We start from the raw sequence: 18,848 nt of genomic DNA, 5'->3' as shown, positions 1-18,848 counted from the left end.
TACAAGATCCTACCCCCAGTCTGTGATTCTGTGACTACTGAAATGCTCAAAATCGAAGCTTCAGTATATAATTTAATATATACGCGCCTTCACCCCGTGCTGTGAGAGCTGCCGCGCGCTCCTCCGGCCGCCGGGGGGCGCTGCGGGCGGGCGGGCGGGCCCAGCGCTGCCGCCGTTGCCACGGCCGGGCCGGGGCGGCCGCACAGGGACCGGCACAGACACGGGCACCGGCAGCGAGCCGCGACCACGGACAGCGGCAGAGCCCTGAGGGACCGTGAGGGAGCGGTGAGACCGGGCTGCGGCGGCGGGGAAGGGGCGGCCCCGCGGCGGAGGCGCGGCCGTGGTGAGGGTGGGCGTGAGGGCCGGGGTCGGCTCCGTCCTGCCGCGGCCCCTCAGCGCCGAGCCCGCGCTCCGGGCCGCGCTCACCGCGTGTTCGTGCCCTCCCAGGGCCGGGGGAGGCTGCTCCGCGCTAGCCGCAGAATGACGAGGTGTTTCCCCCGTGTAGAAATGCACTCGAAGCCCTTTTCCGTACCCTAAAGCCGCCCCTGGGGTATTTTCTCGGAGCGGGGTTGGTGCAAGGCAGGAGGAGGCGGCAGCGATTTTTCCCGGCTGTGGCATCACTGGAAATTTCCTGGCCTCGGGCAGCCGGTGCTGCTGGCGCCGTGTGTGCAGCAAGGACAGCGAGCTGTGCTTTCTGTGCAGCGTGAATTTCCTTTCGTGCTAGCAGGGAGCACAGACTTTCCTTAAAGAAGGGTGTTCACAGCCCTGATGCCTGCTCTCTGCTCTGCTTCTGGTCTCTGCTCTGCTTTTTGGGGAAAAAACGGGAAATAATAAGTGATTTTCTAACAAGGTCACGTTAAGGTGTGAGTTGTGCTAAAGGGAGGTCCTGCAAGAAGATGCTTTCTGATCAAATGTACAGCTCGATAACTTTCCCTTCTTATATCTTTCTCTTGGGGGAATCCAGGTATCCGAAGTCTTGGGATTTTGCAGACAATGCATCTGCCTGCACATTCACCTGCCCTTCATTCCCAGCTAAAGGCTGAGCTGTCTGCGATTCCCATGTCTTGCTGGCTGAGTAAAGCCCTGTGAACCCACAGGGTGATAAAGGGAAGGAAACTATGCTTTGAGGAATTTTTCATCTGGGGCCGCATCCACAGCCGGTACCTGGGGACAATGAGTACTCCAAATGGGTTTCCGCAGCACTCAAGGGTGTGTCTTACTCGGAGCATGGAGGGTGGAGCAGTGCAGGACCTGCAGGCAAAAAAAGCTGGAAAAGCAGCCAAAAAGGAGACTGGGGGTGATGGGACACCTCCAAAAATAGGCACGCCCATAAGTGAGACCTTAAAGCTTCTGCCAGAAGATCTCAAAGCCAATATGAAAATTAGATCCATCACTCCAAGGCCCCCTCGGAAGCCTCGGCTGGAACGTGCTGCATCCCTGGATGAGAAGAGCTGGAGGAAGTGGAGACGATTTAGGACAAGCCAGGAAAGTCTGACTGATCCCAACGAGACGAGCTCCTCCAATGGTTCCCTGCAGGAAGCGTCCCCCAGCCCTCCCACCAGGGGCAGGGCCAGCCCCTGCAATCCCTGCTGCCAGCAGGACTCCTTGCACAGTTCACCAGACGCCTTGGAAGCCAGTCCCGGAGGGAAAAGCAGGGGAGGCGCCTCGGACCTGGGCAAACGAGCCTCCGAGATCTCCAGTGCCTTTGGGGGGCTCCTGCGGGGGAAGGCGTTCGCGGGGGGCAAACCCCGGCTGTCCCAAATCATGCCGGCCCGCCCCCTGCCCCCCATGGAGCTCAACGTGGCCTCCCACTCGCTGAGGACAGCTAATAGGATCGACTCAGATTGTCTGGATTACCGACATTATTCTCAGCACAAGTTTGGGAGGGTGAGCAGCAGCCTCAGCGACTCCAGGCTGCAGGGCAATGGGACACTCTATGACAACTGCTCCACAGATTCCATGAAATCCACCTTCAGCGTGCTCACTCCCATCCGAGCCAAGGATGTGCGCAGCAGGTAGGGCTGCCCCGGCTTTTCTCCTGGTTTTTGGGCTGTTAGCAGAGAGGAGGATCCCACTGGGAGGGGCAGGGAACTTCTGAGCTCCTGGTAAAGCACAAAAGCTGTTCTGTGTTATTTAACCTGCTGTGCAGAGAGTTGGAAGATGAAGAGATCAGTACAAATACTCTGTGTTTGCTTCTTTTAGATAAGTATTTTCATAAATACGAGTCTGATTTGCTGTCAGTTTGCTTGTAATATTAACATAATCTGGTTTGAGAATTAAGAAGCAATGGCTGTGCCTGCCAGCAGTTGGGAAAAATGTTTCTTTAGAAAAACCTAAAAATACATTGGGCTTGAACTGAAATGATAAATTAAAGAAAAAAAATAACACCAGATATTTTAAATTGAGATTGTCATGCAGCATTATCACAGTCCTGTGAAGTGCTGAGCAGATGTTGCACTTGTTTGGTTTCTGGCAGGATCAAATTATGTGCTGGGAACTACTCCAGTATCCCCCAGGAACTCCTCTGCCCCAGCTTCTCCAGGAGAGAAAAATGTAATCATTGATCCAAAGCGTGGGAGTCAGTAGTAAAAAGGAAGTAATTCTGAGATAAATTCGTGTTACTAGCTGGCAAAAAAGCCCCAAAGATAGATTGTTACTTGTTTGCCATGAGGGTTTTCTTCCTCATTCCTCCCTAAAGCAGCTGGAGCCAGGTGGGCAGTGTTGGGTTGCCCAGAACTCCCTGACATTATTCTCTCATCATTATTTGCAGAGCTTAAGCAAGATTAAAAATGCTTATTCAACATGCAGTCCTTGTGCCAGCATCCCTCACCTCTGTGAGCGTGTCCTTTCAGAGAGTCAGGTGCTGTGGGATGCATCTGTCCTTCCCAAAGGGGATATTTTGAGACCTCAGGCTCAGTAAATTATTTTCTTGAAGTTTATTTGATGAGCTGAATTGAAGGAAGGGTGTGAGTTTGAATTTTTGGTTACGAGAAACCTGATGCCTGAACACTGGGAATGGTGGAGCTGTTTTTATGTTTGAAGTAAGCTGAGCTGCTTCAAGGTACTCAAATTTAATGGTATCAGAATCACAAAATTATTTTGGTGGAAGGGACCTCAAAGCTCATCCAGTGCCACCCCTGCCGTGACCAGGGACACCTCCCACTGTCCCAGGGTGCTCCAAGCCCTGTCCAGGCTGGCCTTGGGCACTTCCAGGGGCAGCCACAGCTTCTCTGGGCAACCTGAGGTTATAAACCAATTCCTTTGCTCTGTGTCTGGATGAGTTTTAGTAGGGCTGAAGACTTTGGATGGCTTCAGCTTTCTCATCACAGAATTGGAGCAGCATCAGCCTCACCATCACCCTTGTGTCCTGTCTTTTGGAGGAACTTTAGGCAAGCGGAACAGTTTATAAATATTAAAGTCCTTCTTCTTAAAGCTATATTCCTGATTGCTTCAAGATTTAAACATTACACATCAATATCCCAGCTTTCCTTAGGTGCTCTTTTTTGGTCCTCTGTCCACAGGAGCTATTTGGAAGGCAGCCTTCTGGCAAGTGGTGCCTTAATGGGAGCAGAAGAACTCAGCAGATATTTCCCTGACCGGAATATGGGAATCTTTGTGGCCACCTGGAACATGCAGGGGCAGAAGGTGGGTGCACAGAAATCTTCACAGGTCCTTTGGCAGCAATAAAGTTACCCCAGCTCTACTGAGAGGGCTGGGGTGATGCTTTTCTGTTTATTACTCTGTTCCTTGTCAAATTACAAGGTATTTTTCTAATAAGTCTTTGCATAACTAATACTGCTTTTCTTTTGTTTCATTTTGTTTTAAATTTCTTATGTAATAGGAACTTCCGGTGAATCTGGATGACTTCTTATTGCCAACAGATCCAGACTTTGCCCAGGACATGTATGTCATTGGTGTTCAAGAAGGCTGTCCAGACAGGTAGCAAAAACAATGTAATGAAGCATCTTCTTTTATTGCTAACTAATCATTTTGCTTTGAATTAGACTAGAAATAATCTTCATTATATTCCTAATATTTTCAATAATCAACCTGTTTAACAAGACCGAATTCTATTGCATGAGCACCAGAGGAAATGGGATTTAGAGTAAAAAATCACAGAAAATACTAAACAAGTCTGTGCCACAGTGCCATGTCTGAACAAGTCCAAGCTGTGCTCTGTATTGTATGCACCAGCCAAACTATATTTAACTGTTTTTCTCCATATTTTGCTGCCTAGTTGTATTTCTGCGTATTTTGCTGTTTCTTCACACACTTAGTTGTTTTTCTGTATATTTCTTCATTTAAACCAATGTTTTTAACAAGTGCATGAGATGAGCTATTTTTAAGTATTTTTCTGCAACTTGTTAAGACTCTTCAAAGCCACTAAAACATAAATTATGCTAAATCAGGAGAGGAGCTAAAAACCCAAAATAGAAGTGAGCAGCAAAGTTCTAAACAGCAACCAATCATTGTACCTGAAATGCTCATACAAAGCACATAAACAACATAAAAACACCAATGAAAAATGCATAATCACGTAAACAGTGGTCTTAAAATGTATAACTAAAAATAAACAATAAATCAACTTCTACCTGATCATATTAATGGTGTGCTCTCCTGGTTGTTGTCTCCTGTGCTGTGTGTGTGATGCAGCTGTTGTTGTTTCCTGCAGGAGGGAGTGGGAGATCCGCCTGCAGGAGACGCTGGGCCCGCACTACGTCCTGCTGCACTCGGCTGCCCATGGAGTGCTCTACATGTCTGTGTTCATCCGCAGGGACCTCATCTGGTTCTGCTCAGGTGTGTGCCAGCCTCTGCCCTGCCCTTCTCTCCCTCTCCTAACCTCCCTGCTCACTGCCAGAAGCGTTTCAGTAACAGCATTTTCTTTTCCTCCTTCCAGAAGTGGAGTACGCCACGGTGACAACTCGAATCGTGTCTCAGATCAAAACCAAGGGAGCTCTGGGAATCAGCTTCACGTTTTTTGGCACCTCCTTTCTCTTTATCACCTCCCACTTCACATGTGAGATATTTGCAATATTGCTACGAGTGTCTTGGTTGATAGAGGAGGGGAGGAAGTACAGAGATGAAAAAGCAGGACAGGCTGGAGCCAAAGCTCAGGATTGCTGAGCTGAGAAGGATAAGGGAGGAGGATTATTTGGTAACAAATTTACACAAGAACTATGTTTATGGAAACATAAATTAACTCTGCACCATTGTATCCCCTTTTCCACATTTTTTCTGCCATCATTATTCAGTGCAGACACTCCCAGAGTGTCACACTTTACATGTGGAAAATGTCTGATACCCTTTGGAAGCTCCTGGTATAACCAAAGATGGTCATTGAATGAAAATGATTCATTTTTGACAGTAATGGGCTTTGTGTCTTGCAGCTGGGGACAGTAAAGTGAATGAGAGGAAACTGGACTACAATAAAACCATTCAAGCCCTTACACTTCCCAAGAATGTTCCAGACACAAATCCATATCGATCCAGTTCTAGTAAGTGTGAAACCGTGAGCGTGGGGAGCCCAGAGCAGCAGAGTCTGTGATTGTCTCTCAGTCTGCACTGGGAAAGAGACAAGAAGAGTGATCATTTGAGACTGTAAAAACAGGTCTTTTTGGCCTGAGGATGGTTATTACTCCCATGATTTATTTTTTTTCTTAAAATTGGGAAATTGAGAAGAAAAATGAAATGGGAGAGAGAAAATTCAAAAGGGTATTTTTACGTGATATATTTTTTTAGCAATATGATAATTTTGGTTTAATTATTATGAATATTACAGATATGTTTCACTTTCCAAGTGTTTTCTAGAACAATTAGGCACTACTTTATTTCAAAATTTAAGAGCATAAGCCTTATGTCACTTTGCATGTACACAGGTCAGAGCATTGTTTGTCAAAGTCCATTATTGTTTTCTAATAATGTGCTGACAACTTGATGCCTAGATAAATAATTAGGTCCTTTTACTTGGAAATTGAATATGCTCTTTATCTACAGTGTTGCATGAGCTTTTTGTGTCCCCTCTGGTGTTAGGTCCTATAGATAGTTTGGTGTCTTTTCAGCTTTTTCTGTAGTTTTTAACATTTCTGTTTTGGGTTGTTAATTACTACATTAGTGGTAATCAGAGGTAGAAAACATACTCAATATCACACCTCCAGCTAGTGAAAGAAATAATTTCTTCCTGTTCCTCAAACTCATTCAGCAGCATCCCTTGAACACTTGTGGTGTGAATTTGCAGGTGATGTCACAACTCGGTTTGATGAGGTTTTCTGGTTTGGTGACTTCAACTTCCGGCTGAATAAGGACCGGGAGACTGTGGATTCCATCCTGAACCAGCACCCCGACACAGACGTGTCCAAGCTGCTGGTGTATGACCAGCTCACCAGTGAGATGAGCCGGGGTAAGGGGCAGCTGCTTGTCTCCCTCCTCTCCAGAAACAGAGATACCTACACACAGGAGTCATGTCAGCCCAGCCCCCATTTCCTGGAGACCTCTCCTGCTTTCTTTGGTTAAGTTCCCGAAAAAAGGGAGTCAGCAGCTGGCAAATACAGTGGCAGTGTGTCAAGGGACCTCTGCTGCAGCAGTTTGCTCTATTTAATGTGACCTCTCAAGCCTTTGCTGCTGTTTTGTCTGACTCCTCCATAACCTGGGCATCATTCTGTCCCAGTGTCCAGGGAATTTAGATTTGAACAGCATCTGCAAAGCAGCACGAGCTTTCCGTGGAAGGGGAAATGCATGGACCAGGTCTTTGTTTAACTGACCACTGACTTAACAGCCACTGGCTATTTTTTATCCTCTCCAAGTCAGGACTGGAGCTTTCTGGAGCCCAAGCCCAGGTTTTTATGGGATGTACTTGGCTGTTGTTTCTAGCCAGCATTAGTAGACACAGTGCCCAGTTCTCAGGAAGAAGTTTGTTCATGCTGTTCTCCCCTTCCCTTACAGGGTCTATTTTCAAAGGATTCCAAGAGGCTGATATCCATTTCCGTCCTTCCTACAAGTTTGACATAGGAAAGGACAGCTATGACTCCACTTCTAAACAAAGGACTCCCTCCTACACGGTAGGGGATGATTTCACAAGTCAAAGGGGATTCAGTTGTGCTGAGATTTGCTACTTAAGGGCAGCTGGAACTTCTGGAAGAAAGAATTATTGAATTTGTGGGCAAAGGGAGAGTTTGTCACAGGCTGTTCACTGTATTTCCCCTGCCTTACATCCTGAGTGCTCAGAGCTGGCACAGAACAATTGTTGGGATCAGACACTTCATGAATGGATCCCCATCCAAGGACACATTAATTTCATTAAGTGGAGTGTGATGAATGAATGGATTTGTCTCTTGTGATGGAGTCACCATCCCTGTCCCCTGTGTCCCTGCCTGCAGGACCGAGTCGTGTTCCGCAGCCGCTACAAGGACGACATCCAGGCTGTCAAATACTCCTCCTGTCCTGTCATCAGAACCTCGGACCACCGGCCTGTGTTTGCCTTGTTTCGTGTCAGAGTCAGGCCTGGCAGAGACAAGTGAGTACCTCCTGCAGCTGCACAGCATTGCTCATGGCTCCAGTGATCCCCAGGATATTCTCCTGTGTCTATCCCTGCAGGCCTCTTTGGGTTTTACCCAGAACATGCTGGTGGTCAGAGCAGTAAGGGCTTAAACCTTGCACTGACAGCTGAAATCCCTGCTGCCTTAATCCTTCTGAGGGGGATAAACTGAGCCCACAGGAGAGGAATATAAATCTGTGTTTTATCTGAGATGCAGCTCTCTGTTTTCCTTATCAGCACAGGCAGCTTTCCTCTTCTCTTCCTCTTTCCCTCTTTAGGATCAGTTCTGGTTTCCCTCCCCAGTGGTGGCTGCAGTTCAGCATAGCTGGATGCCAGTGGAGTATTTTGAGATCCTTCCAAGTTCTAATGTCCTACTGTAGGCTGTTGTATTAGTAGAACTCCTTAGAAAATTTGGTTTGGAATGATTCTCTTTTTTGTGAGTAACATGGTCAGGGATTTCAAGACCTGAATATCTAGAAAACTGCTTTCTCAAAATATTTGATCAGCACTGCAATTACAATGGGAATTTTTGTTTCTGGGTATTAAATACCCATTAAATAGCAGTGTGTGATGGGCTGCTCAGGTTTCCTCTGGCCTCTCTAAAACAGACCAAGGTAAGAATTGTTAAGATGAACCATACCAGTGAATACACCAAGTTAGCAGTAACCTGGTTTAGCTTTTCAATAAGTGGGTTTTAGTTTAAGTCAATAAGAAAGTTCTCTATATATGAAAGCAGTTCATGCTGAAATTTAAAGTACATTTCCCTTTTACAACCAGCATTTTAAACTATTGTGAAAAACCTTAACTTGTTGCTGTGGAAGAACAACTCATGTTCCTCCCCAGCAGTAGCTGAATGCCTTAAGAAAGTGAAAACCAGGTTTGTGGCCTTTGTTGTATGAAGTAGTAGGGAAATGCTGGGCAAACGAGAATTTATGTATTCCCTGACCTGCTGGCTTGTGTTCCTGTTGCAGCATCCCCCTGGCTGCAGGGCTGTTTGACAGAGATCTGTATTTAATTGGAATAAGGAGGAGGGCTACAAGGGAACTCCTGAAACGCCGCGAACAAAAGGACCAAAGATCCAGCAGCATATGTAGCATTTCCTGAGCTGAAAGCTCGCAGTGCTTGTGGTAGAGGTGCCCCAAAAGAGGATTTCAGGCCATGGCAAACTCTGCAGGGAATTGTCTGCATAAGCACCTCTGGCAGTTGCTGTGGCTTGTGAAGAATGTCTTAAACCTCATCCAGGATTCATTTGCATGAGCTAATCCATGTAGCTCAAGTGCTTCTGCCGAAGAAAAGGAGTCAAGTTATTTAAAACATCCATCCCAACTGGTGCAATTGATTTATTTTTAACCAGACTGTCTTAGGAAGCCACTGGGTGCAGACCTTTGGTTCCCCTCCACGCAGGGGCACAGCTGCTGGAACTGGCATCACCCAGGGCAGGGGACCCAAGAAAAGTCTGCAGAAAGGTGAATTCTTTGTTTGTCTCTTTGGTTTGGTCAGATTAACTTCCATCCAGTGTGGGGTTGGGTTTGCTCCTTCTCTGTAGCCAAGTGTTGGTATTCTGTACAAGGAGTAACAGGGACCAGTTCATGGCAATCCTGTGTGTGGATGGTGCTCCTGTGTTGGCCTTTTTGGGTCCTCTACAGTAAATTGTATGTGAATGTACTCCTGTACATTGAAGTGTAGAAACATTGCCTTTCAATAATCATTCTATAGGCCTTCTATTACTAAGGGGGTAAATACCAAACTCTCAGGCCATATATTTGCCTGCTGAGGCTGCTTGAAGCAGTCCCTTCCTAAACTCACTTGTCCTCCCCAGGGCTGATTAAGCACTACCTGCCTTCAGCAGCAGCAGCAGTTGGAATTTATCTGAGAACAGGGCACTGTGTGATGCTTCACCAAAGTGATGCCAAGTGAGTGCACCAGGGAGGTTTGCAGAGCAACTGCAGGCACTCAGCTCCACACAGCTCCATTACCTCCAATCACATTCAATTCCTTTTGGTTTTATTTTTCCAGATCAGTAAACTGTGAGTAACTTGCTATTTTTGAAGTAGTGTTGTCTAAGGCTATATATCCTACAAGGACCAGTATGGCACTGATAAAATGTTAAGTACAGCTAATAACTAAGAACTCCTCATGGGCACAGATGGGATCATTAATCACCTTAGGACCTAAAACATCATGCAAACACCTTGGAGGAAGTGCTGCTGACTATGCAACCTGTCCCAGACAGGCTCCTGTTCTGCGGTACATTTATGGCACTGACCTGTCTGTAGCCATCAGGTATTTGGGTTTCCTTTCTTTTTAAAGGAATAAAATAAATTAGTGCAATACCTTAACTGAGAACCAGCTTTTATTGTTGTCAGAACTGGAGTTCTTTGCATGGTGCGTGTTTGGGTGACCTGGGCCACTTGTCTTCAGTTGGAGGGGTGGGACAGATTTCTCTGTAATTGTTTGCATTGAACAAAGCATGCTCCACTTGCCAGTTCAGGAAACCCTTGGCAGGTGAATTTCAGAACTCTTACTACTTGCCCTGGTTGTTCAGAGGTCTCTTTATTTCCTCACAAGCATACACAAGAACTGAACAGGACTTCCACACTGTGGGCTCTGCAGGAAGCAATGCAACATTTCCTTTGAGTTGCACGAGGACAGGATGGGGTAAAGCAGGTACCAGCAGCCTCACAGTGCTCTGCTCCCAGCTGGATTGCTCCTTACACATCTAGCAGTGAAGAGCTGCAGTGCAGCTGTCTTGTATTTTTAAACCCATGTATTGGGGGATTATAGAAATCCAGTGTTTTATTCCTCTTTTGAGTCTCCATTTCTTCAGCATGTCACACGTGTGGCACTTGGCTGTGGTGTCAGTCAAGATTGTGTTTCTAAATGTTGTGATTTTGTTATCTTGACATCCAGCTGAGCCACTCCTCTGCTGTGAGACTGATTGTGTCTTCTTTTTGCAAGGCCTTAAGTCCATCTGGGTGACACTGAGGAAATGAGGCACGAGTTTAAGGTGCAGCAGCAGCAACTCCTTTAATAACTTTAATAACTGTTTGTATAGCAACTCTGGTGGAAAAGAACTTTTATTCTTTAGCACAGTTCATGTCCAAGTGAAAAACCTAAAGAACAGGATCGATCTCATTCTCAAGTAAGTGTCCATTATGTACAGCACCTCTGCAGAGGAACTCCACAGAAAATTGGTTCTGTCATGGGTCTGCTTTCCTTGGAGCTCTAGCAAGATGATGAAGTTATTCCCAGGTGGGTGACTCCTTGTCAGATGGTGAATTACACTGATGAAATGGATCCATGATTTGTAACAAAACCTGGATTGCAGGAAACTTTTTGCCTAACTTCACAGGGACAGTAACTATTATTTTCCTAATTCAGTCTGACCAAGTCTTTATTCACCTTGGTAACAGTTAAAAATATTCTTTGAATTCAGACATGTAAGCCAAGCTGTTTAACGTGCCACACATTCCTCAGGAAGGGCACTCGTGACAGCCCCACTTCCACTGCTGGGGTGATGAAGAGACAATGACTGACTGCTCAGAGATGTGCTTTCATTGTAGAGAAGAGTATTTTGTTCTGTTCTCCCCAAAGCCAAGAGAAGGGTGTCAACACCCATCCTCTCTTGTAACCAAGTCAGAGGGTCAAACTCCTCCTCCAGAGCCAGCTCCTTACACCAGCTCTTCACAGTCCAGTGCTCCAAAGCAGCTTTGCTCAGCTCCATGGTTGCACAGAATGCCTGGGAGCATTGGGGGGAGGGAGGGTGGTACAGCAACATGAGAATCAAAAAAAAAAAACCATTAAAAAAGAGATTTTGAGTGGGGCAGGAGGAGAGGTGCTGCTCTATCGGAAGAGGCGGTAGAGCCGCGGGAGCCGCCCGTCCTTGCTGGAGAGGGCGGCCTGGATGTGCTCGTACGTGGGCAGATCTGTCAGGTCACCCAGGGCAGCCACTGCTGGCTTCTTGTGCAGCATCTTCGTCACCACCCTCTTGATATCAGTGGGTTTCACCTGACCTGCAGACAAAGGCAGAAGAGCTGTGACACCTCCATTGTGAACAGCACAAAGCAGCTTTAGGCTGATGCTCAGAAAACTGACTCCATATCTTCTCTACCATGATTCTCATTTTCCCTTCCTCCTGACTAAAATGAGCCCTGAGTTAGCAATTAAGCTCAGTTTGAAATGTATTTCTGTATAGTATTTATGCCCCCAGGTTTTCAGAGGTAACTCATCAGTGCTACAAGAATATTTTAACTGTACCTACAGCTGGAGGTACAGTTGCCCACAATGCAAAGCTTTGTCTACTCACTGATGAGGGCACAGAGCTCATGAGGTAGCTTCCTTGTGTTTGTTGCCAAAACCTGCCTCCCCACATCTTCAAAGATCACTGGCCGAGACTCCAGGTTCATCATGAGCATGGACTTGAGCTGTGTCTTTGCTCTCTCAAGTTCCACCTGTGAATGAGCAGGAAATAAAAAAAAATACTGATTGCTGCTCTGTAGTACAAGGTAATGTGAAAGGGTTCTGCAGACACCTCTCTCTTTGTGGATGCATTGCAAATGTTGCTGTGTTCTTTTACAGAAACATGTAACAAAATTATCCATAAAAATCCGTTCTAGCACAGTCAGTGCAATGCATTCACAGAATCCCAGACTGGTTTGGGTTGGGAGGGACCTTAAACTCATCCACTTCCACCCCCTGCCAGGGCAGGCCACCTTCCACTATCTCGGATTGCTCCAATCCCTGTCCAGCCTGGCCTTGGGACACTTCCAGGGATTATTTCACCTCCAAGACCATCTGCAAACTCAAATGTGCTGCTGACCTCTCCCACTGCTCCTGCCATGAGGATGAATTCCCTGGTGATGATTTCCACCATCTCCCGAACCTGGGGAAAACAGACCACGGAAAGAAGATCAGAAAAATGTGTGCACAGAACTCTCTGCTACTGAGTGATGTGGTGGTTACTGTTTAGGGACTCCTGTCTCTGAGGACAGGACTCTGTACCTGTTTTGGATCTGCACTGGCATGGATACACAAGAGACCTGTGTCCTCATAGCTGTGGTGGTAAGAGGTGGCATTGTACATCCAGTGGTGCCTGTGAGTATACAAACAGTATTTTAAAACTGAAACCCCAGAATTTGCCATGTAAAAATTCAACATGGACAGTGAGAACCCTCCTAGTGCACTTCAGGATTCTCAGCAGTGCAATGAGAATTGTCAGTCCCTGCCTCTGCTAATTTATGCACAGGGCATCTACTTCCTTCTCTGCACTTGAATACTTGAGACCAAACCCAGGACAATACACATCCAATCCTGTTAATATTCCCAGATTAAAGCATGGACAGGACTAGCAGAAAAAAACCAGAATTCCTGGTCACTTCTGCCCTTTACTTTCACCCTTTCAAAATGCCAACTGACACACCAGTCCCACATTCCAAGCAGAATAAATTGATATAAAACCTGGTGGGGTTTGGTTTTTTTTTCCATGTAAACCTGCTACAGAATTGTTTCTGCCACCCCTTAAACAGCAAGACAAACCAACCTGTTGAGCACATTGAGGTACAGCCGGGTGAACATGCCCTTGCCAGGCCCTCCAGCTGAAAAAGAGCCACCACCTCCCATCATCATGTTCAGCACTGCAAAAGGAATGAAATCGTCCTCCTGGATTGGAACAAAAAAACTCAGGTAGTGGCAGAGCTCTCGAGGGTCTGAGGTGAGTAAAGGGGAGGAAAAAAACACAGCACAAGAGCAATGTGAAGGTCAAGGCCTTCAGCAAAATGTTGTGGGAAATGCTGTTTGTTTTGATGTACAGCAGCAAAAATGTCAATGTTTGTGTAATGAATAGTGATCCTGGGATTCTCCAAGTATAGGCCATTCAAAATGAAGGATTTTAGGTTAATACTTACTAAAAATGAGCAGCTTTCTAACCCAATCATGATGTGGGTGAGCTCTGGGATGGGAGTAGGGCCCAGACTCACATCTGACATGTCTTTTTCAACCTGTGGGAAAGGCAGACAGATTATTAACACCAATTTTCACAGCTGTTGTACCCAGTTTAATACATTCCCAATAATTACCATGCCACCCAATTAGCAGTTGTCATTGGCCAGTTTGGGCTCATACTCATGAAATGTAACTTAAGAAAAGCAAAAAGCCTGTAGAGAAATCAGCAAAGCCCAGCAAGGTGCTGGATGCCACCTCCACCACGTACCTTGATGATGCCTCCGGTGTACTGAGCCACGGACCTGTCCACAGCCCTGCCCTGCCCAGAGCCCCACACAGGCTCCACCCCCAGCAGGTATTTCCTGGCACACTCCACCAGGTGCTCGTGCTCAATCCCCACCCCAGCCAGCACCATCCTGTCTGGGGTGTAGTAACTGCTCAGGTAGGAGTGCAGCACGCCCCGGTCGATTTTGTCCGTGTTTTCCACAGGGCAGAACCTGTTCAGTCCCACTGTGTTGTCTCTGAAGGCTGCCTAAAAGGGAACAGACACATTAAAGTCACAAACATCACTTCATTTTTTCCCTAAATCCCTCTCTAAACCTCTTTTTGCTTTGGAATTAAGCCCCAGTCTGAGAGATGTCAGTGCAATTCAGAAACATTTTGTAACCCTCAACAAGGAAAAGTTACAGATAGGGTTGGAGTTTTTTTTTTAGTTTGGGTTAGAATCTTCCCTATGTGGAGAATGCTGGATTTCAGTGAAGGGACAGCCAAATTCTGCTATCACAGAAACCGAATAACAAATAAATCTGCTTTTAGAACAGTCTGAAATAAACCCTGAAGCTGGCAAAAAGCATGAGGAAGAGAATGCAGCAGGAGGCTGCAGGCAGGGTGGGATTCCCAGTGTGTTACCGCATGGATCATCTCTGTGAGGAGAGGCTCTGGGTCAGGTCTCATGTTCAGATCCTCCAGCTCAAACCTTATGGCCATTCGGGTCATCTCAATTTCCTCATCTGCAACCAGACAAAGCAAGGGATGGCAGCCCCCACACAAAACACCCAGCTGCTGCAAGGTCACTTCTGAGAGAATTCTGAGCAAGCAATGTGTTGGAAAGGGGTTTTTGTGAGGCAGAGGATTGTGTTGCCAGACCTGATAACCTGGGCTGGAGTGTCACATCAGCCAGCAAGTTGACCACGGTGTCCAGGCCTCTGGCATCAGCAGACACTGCATACATGATGGTGTCCCTGAAACAAAAAAAACAGGTTCTGCACTGAGAAGTCACTTCTGGGGTCATTCAGTGTCATCTTCGTATCAGGAAATCACAAATGAAGCTGTTTTAATCATTAAATGCTTCTGAAGTGAAATAAATTAAATTTTATCATCTTTTCAGGCTCACTTTTGTAGCTTCCCAGCAGCCCAAACAAACAGATTTCTGCTGTTTGGCTTTTCCTGCTCCAGAGCAGAAAAAGAGACTCAAAGTGCTGTCAGTGCTACAACACCCAGGTAACAGCAGGAGAAGGAGCAGCCCACCTCGATGCCTGGCAGTCACAAATGCCTCCATGCTTCTCTAGGGTGAGAAGAATTTCATCTTTGCTGCCAAACTGAGCTGTGGACTAAGGAAGAAGATACCAGTGTTATCAATTAGTAAAGCAATAACCCTTCAGAGTAACCCAGAGCATCTTCTATCTTCTTTCAGTCAAATGGTTTGCAGGTGAAAAACCTCCACCTCACCTTGGGGGTGAAGCCACAAAGACTTCCAAATTATAGATACAGTCATGATAATTAATAAGCAATTAAGTTTCTGTGACTGGCAATGCTGTCACCAATGTTTTAACAGCTCCTCTGGGTCAGGCCCTCCTTGGCTGCTGTCCCTCCCTGCCCCGTGCAGATTTGGGGACCCCGGGGCATTGCAGGGCTGTACTTACAGAAAAAGCCAATTTCTCCAAGAAGTGGGAGATACCACTGAGGTATTTCGCTTCGTGTCTTGATCCCGAATTTACCAGAACTGGTGTAAAGAAGAGAACAAACCAGCGTGACTTTTGCATCCCCTCTGCCGACCCGAGCCGCAGCCGGGGATGGGGGGAGCTGAGGCGGCCCCGGTACTCACTGCCCACGGTGCAGAACTGCCCGAACTTGTTCTGCGAGGCGACGCGGAGCCCGTTCTCCAGCACCGTCACCCGCGTCTCGAAGCGCTCCCGGCTCTCGGCCGCCGCGAACACGGCCTTGGGCACGCCGGGCAGCGGGCACGTCAGCGACACGCTGGGATAGGCGCCGCCGCCGCTGTAGCTGCGGCCGGCCGCCAGCCCGCACCTGAGGGACACCGGCAACAGCGTCACGCCGCTCCGCCGAGGCCGCTACCGAGCGCTGAGCCCCTCCCAGAGCGCGTCCCGAGCGCTGCCCCGCCCGTCCCCCCGCTGTCCCCAGCGCCGCGCCGCCCCGGGCCGCGCTCACCGCCGGGCCGCGCCGCAGGCGCCGCGCCGCAGCCACGCCATGGCCGCCGCCATCTTGCCGCCACCGGGAGAGCGGGGTCAGGGGGCGGGGCGGGGCCGCGGGGGCGGCGCCGCGATTGGTGCGCTCGGCCGGGGAGGCCCCGCCCCCCGCGCCCTCAGGCGGCCATGGCGGCGCTGCCGGTGGCGGAGCCGCTGCCGGGGGACCCGGCCGAGCCCAACCCTTTCTCCTTCCGCGAGTTTGTCCGCTCCAAGTCCCGCGGCGGTGACACACAGGTCAGCGCGCCCGGGGTCCGTCCCGTCAAAACGCCCGTCTCAGCCCCGCTGTCCCCTCCGCAGGCGGCTTGGCCCGGGCCCGTCGTGCCGCCGCTGCCCGCGGTGCCCGCAGAGTCGGGGGACGAGCAGGAGGAGCAGGAGGAGGAGGAGGAGGAGGAGGAGTGGAGCGAGAGCTACCAGCCCCTGGCCGTGGAGCAGGCCCTGGCCCGCGGCCCCTCCCGGCAGCCGAGCTACGAGCAGGTGAGCGCTGCCGCCCTCCGGCACCTCTCTCTGTCCCACCCGCTCCGAGCTGCTGGCTCGCTGCAGATCAGCGTCCCAGCCTGAGCTGCTGAGGAAGAGAAATCGGGCTGGAAATGTGCTTTTCAGGTCTTTCTCTGTCCTGCTGCCCTGCCCATGACCCAGGTGACTTCCTCGTGCTCCTGCCCCTTGAGGTCATGTTTGTTTAGAATCGGCAGCATTAATTAGTCACATTTGCACTGGTGGTTCAATGCCACATTCCTGTGCCCCACAGTGGTTTCCAGATGGGTAAACTGAAGATAAAGTTAAGCTTGAATGTATTAGAAAGCACAAGGATTTCCAGTATTAATGATCTTGGATTATTGGTATTGTCATGAAAGTGCACGTCAACCCTAATAAGAATTTTTTTATTTCTGTTTTTAGCTAAAAGAAGAGAATGCTCTTTTGAGAAGCAAGATCAATAAGCTTCAGATTCTGTCTGAAACTCAAGCAGACAAGTGTGTGAGAATTCATTTTCCTTATAACATGAAACCATGAGATTCTTGATCCTTTCCCAGAATTTCCTTTCTAAAGTATTTAATGGTACAGTTGCTTACTGTGTGCCATCTCTTATTTTTTTAAGAATGAGGAAGCTTGAGAAGAAGCTTGAGGAAAACAAAATCAAAGAAGAAAAAGAAGCTCAGGATTTGGAAGCAATGGTTCAGCACGTGGAGCAGAATCTCCAGCTGATGACTGTAAGTGTTGGCTTGAGGTTTAGATCAGATGTCAGGAAGAAATTCTTCCCTGTGAGGCTGGGGAGGTTCTGCAGATCCCAAAAAGGAGCAGTGAGGAAAGAAAGAAGGAGCTGTTCCTGCCTCCTAGAACATTCAGAACATGGTGTGGTGTAACACAAACCATATCCCTCCAAGCTCTGTGCTGGAATCACTCCTTCCCACATAGCTCAAGCTGCCTGGTTTCTCCTCAGCATGCTGTGGTTTCAATAATCTCTGTTCTGTTGCAGAAACGGGCTGCCAAAGCTGAGAACAGTGCTGCCAAACTGAGACAGGAAAATGCACAGCTCCAGGTACAGAGCAGCACTGCTGGGGCTGCAGGGATACATCTCAGAATTGAGCCAGTGGAAAGGATATTGCAAGGGTTTTGCAGGCTCTGAGGAAAATGCTGGGTGTATTTCTGAGAGGTCTTGGATGATGCCAGACTCTTCAGAGGTGCCCAGTGCCAGGATGAGGAGCAGTGGCCAGAAACTGAAATGAGGAAGAACTTTCCATGGAGGGTGGCAGAGCCCTGAAGCAAACTCTGTCTGTCTCTCTGGAGACATCCAAACCCACCTGGAAATATCCCTGTGTCACCTGCTCCAGGTGACACTGCTTTGGCATAGGGTTAGACTGGATACATCCAGAGGTCCTTTCCAACCCTAATGATTCTGTGATTCTGGGAAGACACTCCAGGCAGTCTGGTTATGGGCTCCAGTCACTATTTATCACATTGTTTTATTGTATTTGTTATCCTTGTGTTAGTTAATTATTACATTCCACACCCACAAACTCCTGTGTGAATGTGCTCCTTAGCTGTAGAGTATCTGCTGGAGTACTGGGGTTGTTTCACATGGATTTTGCCCTTTCCCCCAGGCTGAGCTGAGGAATTGCAGGCTGGAGAAGGAGGCACTGCAGGCAGGCCAGGCAGGGTTGGCTGTGGCCAAGCAGAATGCAGAGGTGGCCCTGCAGCACCTGCTCCAGGTCACAACCAGCTCCAGAGCATCTATCAGGTGAGCTGGGCTGGGACAACTCTCCTGACACCCTCCCAGGCACTGGGCTACATTCTGAGCTCACAAGTAAACATCCTCAGTGGGTTTTTTAGGATTGAAATGCAGGGGTTTGTGTTGTGTACCAGAGGAGGTACTCCATGTTCTTACCTGTGTTTTCCTCCTAGTGTAGGTAGTAAAAATAAATGGAAAGTGGGAATCTCTGAGTTTTCAGTCCTGATAAAATGCTGTTTGATAAAACACAGAATATGGGAAAACTCTCCCAAAACTGCTTGTCCTCACACCTAACAGTGTCTGTCCCATTCCAGGCAGCTGCTCTCTGGAGCAGAATCCCTGCAGCTCGTTGCTGATCTCCTGAAATCCATAGACAGAATCGCTGAGGTGGCAGATGATGGACAGTGATGACAGTGACTCACACAACACGGAGGACTTTGTTTTCATATGGGAACTATTACTAAAAAGTGAATTTTTTGATATTTGGCCTCATTTCGACATGCCAAACTGCAGACCTGACTTCTCCATCCCTCCCCGCGGTGCAGCCACAGCCAAGGGATCCCTAAACCCGGAATGGACCAGAGCACACCCCCGGTGCTGCTGGGCGGGGACCGGGCCCCTCCTCCCCGTGCAGTTCCCCACTGTCGGCTGGGACTCTGCCAGCGCT

At 48.2% G+C, this 18,848-nt stretch overlaps 3 protein-coding genes across 5 annotated transcripts; 2 read left to right on the top strand and 1 right to left on the bottom strand.

Moving 5' to 3' along the window:
- Positions 1-148: 148 nt before the first annotated feature.
- INPP5E (inositol polyphosphate-5-phosphatase E) lies at positions 149-9,871 on the top strand. Of its 3 annotated transcripts, none has more exons than XM_056505533.1 (11): positions 149-285; positions 965-2,015; positions 3,522-3,645; positions 3,842-3,939; positions 4,673-4,797; positions 4,898-5,017; positions 5,388-5,495; positions 6,236-6,397; positions 6,940-7,055; positions 7,374-7,510; positions 8,503-9,871. In XM_056505533.1, exons 2-11 carry the CDS (start codon positions 1,174-1,176, stop codon positions 8,633-8,635), a joined length of 1,965 nt encoding a protein of 654 aa, XP_056361508.1. In that variant the 5' UTR covers positions 149-285; positions 965-1,173; the 3' UTR covers positions 8,636-9,871. The 3 variants fall into 3 exon arrangements, with proteins under 3 accessions (XP_056361508.1, XP_056361507.1, XP_056361505.1); XM_056505532.1 differs by having other exon boundaries at positions 172-343; XM_056505530.1 differs by lacking the exon at positions 149-285 and having other exon boundaries at positions 350-2,015.
- Positions 9,872-10,063: 192 nt separating this feature from the next.
- PMPCA (peptidase, mitochondrial processing subunit alpha) lies at positions 10,064-16,010 on the bottom strand. Its single transcript, XM_056505542.1, has 13 exons — positions 15,920-16,010; positions 15,576-15,778; positions 15,394-15,473; positions 14,999-15,081; positions 14,618-14,712; positions 14,381-14,481; positions 13,740-14,003; positions 13,435-13,527; positions 13,071-13,189; positions 12,533-12,623; positions 12,351-12,413; positions 11,838-11,982; positions 10,064-11,544 (listed from the first exon to the last, which is right to left on the bottom strand). Exons 1-13 carry the CDS (start codon positions 15,970-15,972, stop codon positions 11,375-11,377), a joined length of 1,560 nt encoding a protein of 519 aa, XP_056361517.1. The 5' UTR covers positions 15,973-16,010; the 3' UTR covers positions 10,064-11,374.
- ENTR1 (endosome associated trafficking regulator 1) lies at positions 16,010-18,663 on the top strand. The gene is made up of 6 exons (XM_056505544.1): positions 16,010-16,431; positions 16,852-16,925; positions 17,051-17,162; positions 17,429-17,491; positions 18,054-18,190; positions 18,496-18,663. The coding sequence occupies exons 1-6, from the start codon at positions 16,084-16,086 to the stop codon at positions 18,587-18,589; spliced, it is 828 nt and encodes a 275-aa protein (XP_056361519.1). The 5' UTR covers positions 16,010-16,083; the 3' UTR covers positions 18,590-18,663.
- Positions 18,664-18,848: the final 185 nt, after the last annotated feature.

Source organism: Oenanthe melanoleuca, chromosome 17, assembly GCF_029582105.1.
Source record: "Oenanthe melanoleuca isolate GR-GAL-2019-014 chromosome 17, OMel1.0, whole genome shotgun sequence".
In the NCBI taxonomy this organism is placed as follows: Eukaryota; Metazoa; Chordata; class Aves; order Passeriformes; family Muscicapidae; genus Oenanthe; species Oenanthe melanoleuca.
This window is presented reverse-complemented; position numbering and strand designations above follow the sequence as displayed.

Excerpts from the sequence above, each read along its gene's own strand:
- INPP5E (XM_056505533.1), top strand. The coding sequence starts at position 1,174 with ATGAGTACTCCAAATGGGTTTCCGCAGCACTCAAGGGTGTGTCTTACT. Across the intron at positions 3,646-3,841 it reads GGAACATGCAGGGGCAGAAG|GAACTTCCGGTGAATCTGGA; the intron begins GTGGGTGCACAG and ends CTTATGTAATAG. Across the intron at positions 7,056-7,373 it reads AAAGGACTCCCTCCTACACG|GACCGAGTCGTGTTCCGCAG; the intron begins GTAGGGGATGAT and ends CCCTGCCTGCAG.
- PMPCA (XM_056505542.1), bottom strand. The coding sequence starts at position 15,972 with ATGGCGGCGGCCATGGCGTGGCTGCGGCGCGGCGCCTGCGGCGCGGCC. Across the intron at positions 15,474-15,575 it reads GCAGTTCTGCACCGTGGGCA|TTCTGGTAAATTCGGGATCA; the intron begins GTGAGTACCGGG and ends TCTTTACACCAG. Across the intron at positions 13,528-13,739 it reads ACACCGGAGGCATCATCAAG|GTTGAAAAAGACATGTCAGA; the intron begins GTACGTGGTGGA and ends CCTTTCCCACAG.
- ENTR1 (XM_056505544.1), top strand. The coding sequence starts at position 16,084 with ATGGCGGCGCTGCCGGTGGCGGAGCCGCTGCCGGGGGACCCGGCCGAG. Across the intron at positions 17,163-17,428 it reads AGAATCTCCAGCTGATGACT|AAACGGGCTGCCAAAGCTGA; the intron begins GTAAGTGTTGGC and ends GTTCTGTTGCAG. Across the intron at positions 17,492-18,053 it reads AGGAAAATGCACAGCTCCAG|GCTGAGCTGAGGAATTGCAG; the intron begins GTACAGAGCAGC and ends CCTTTCCCCCAG.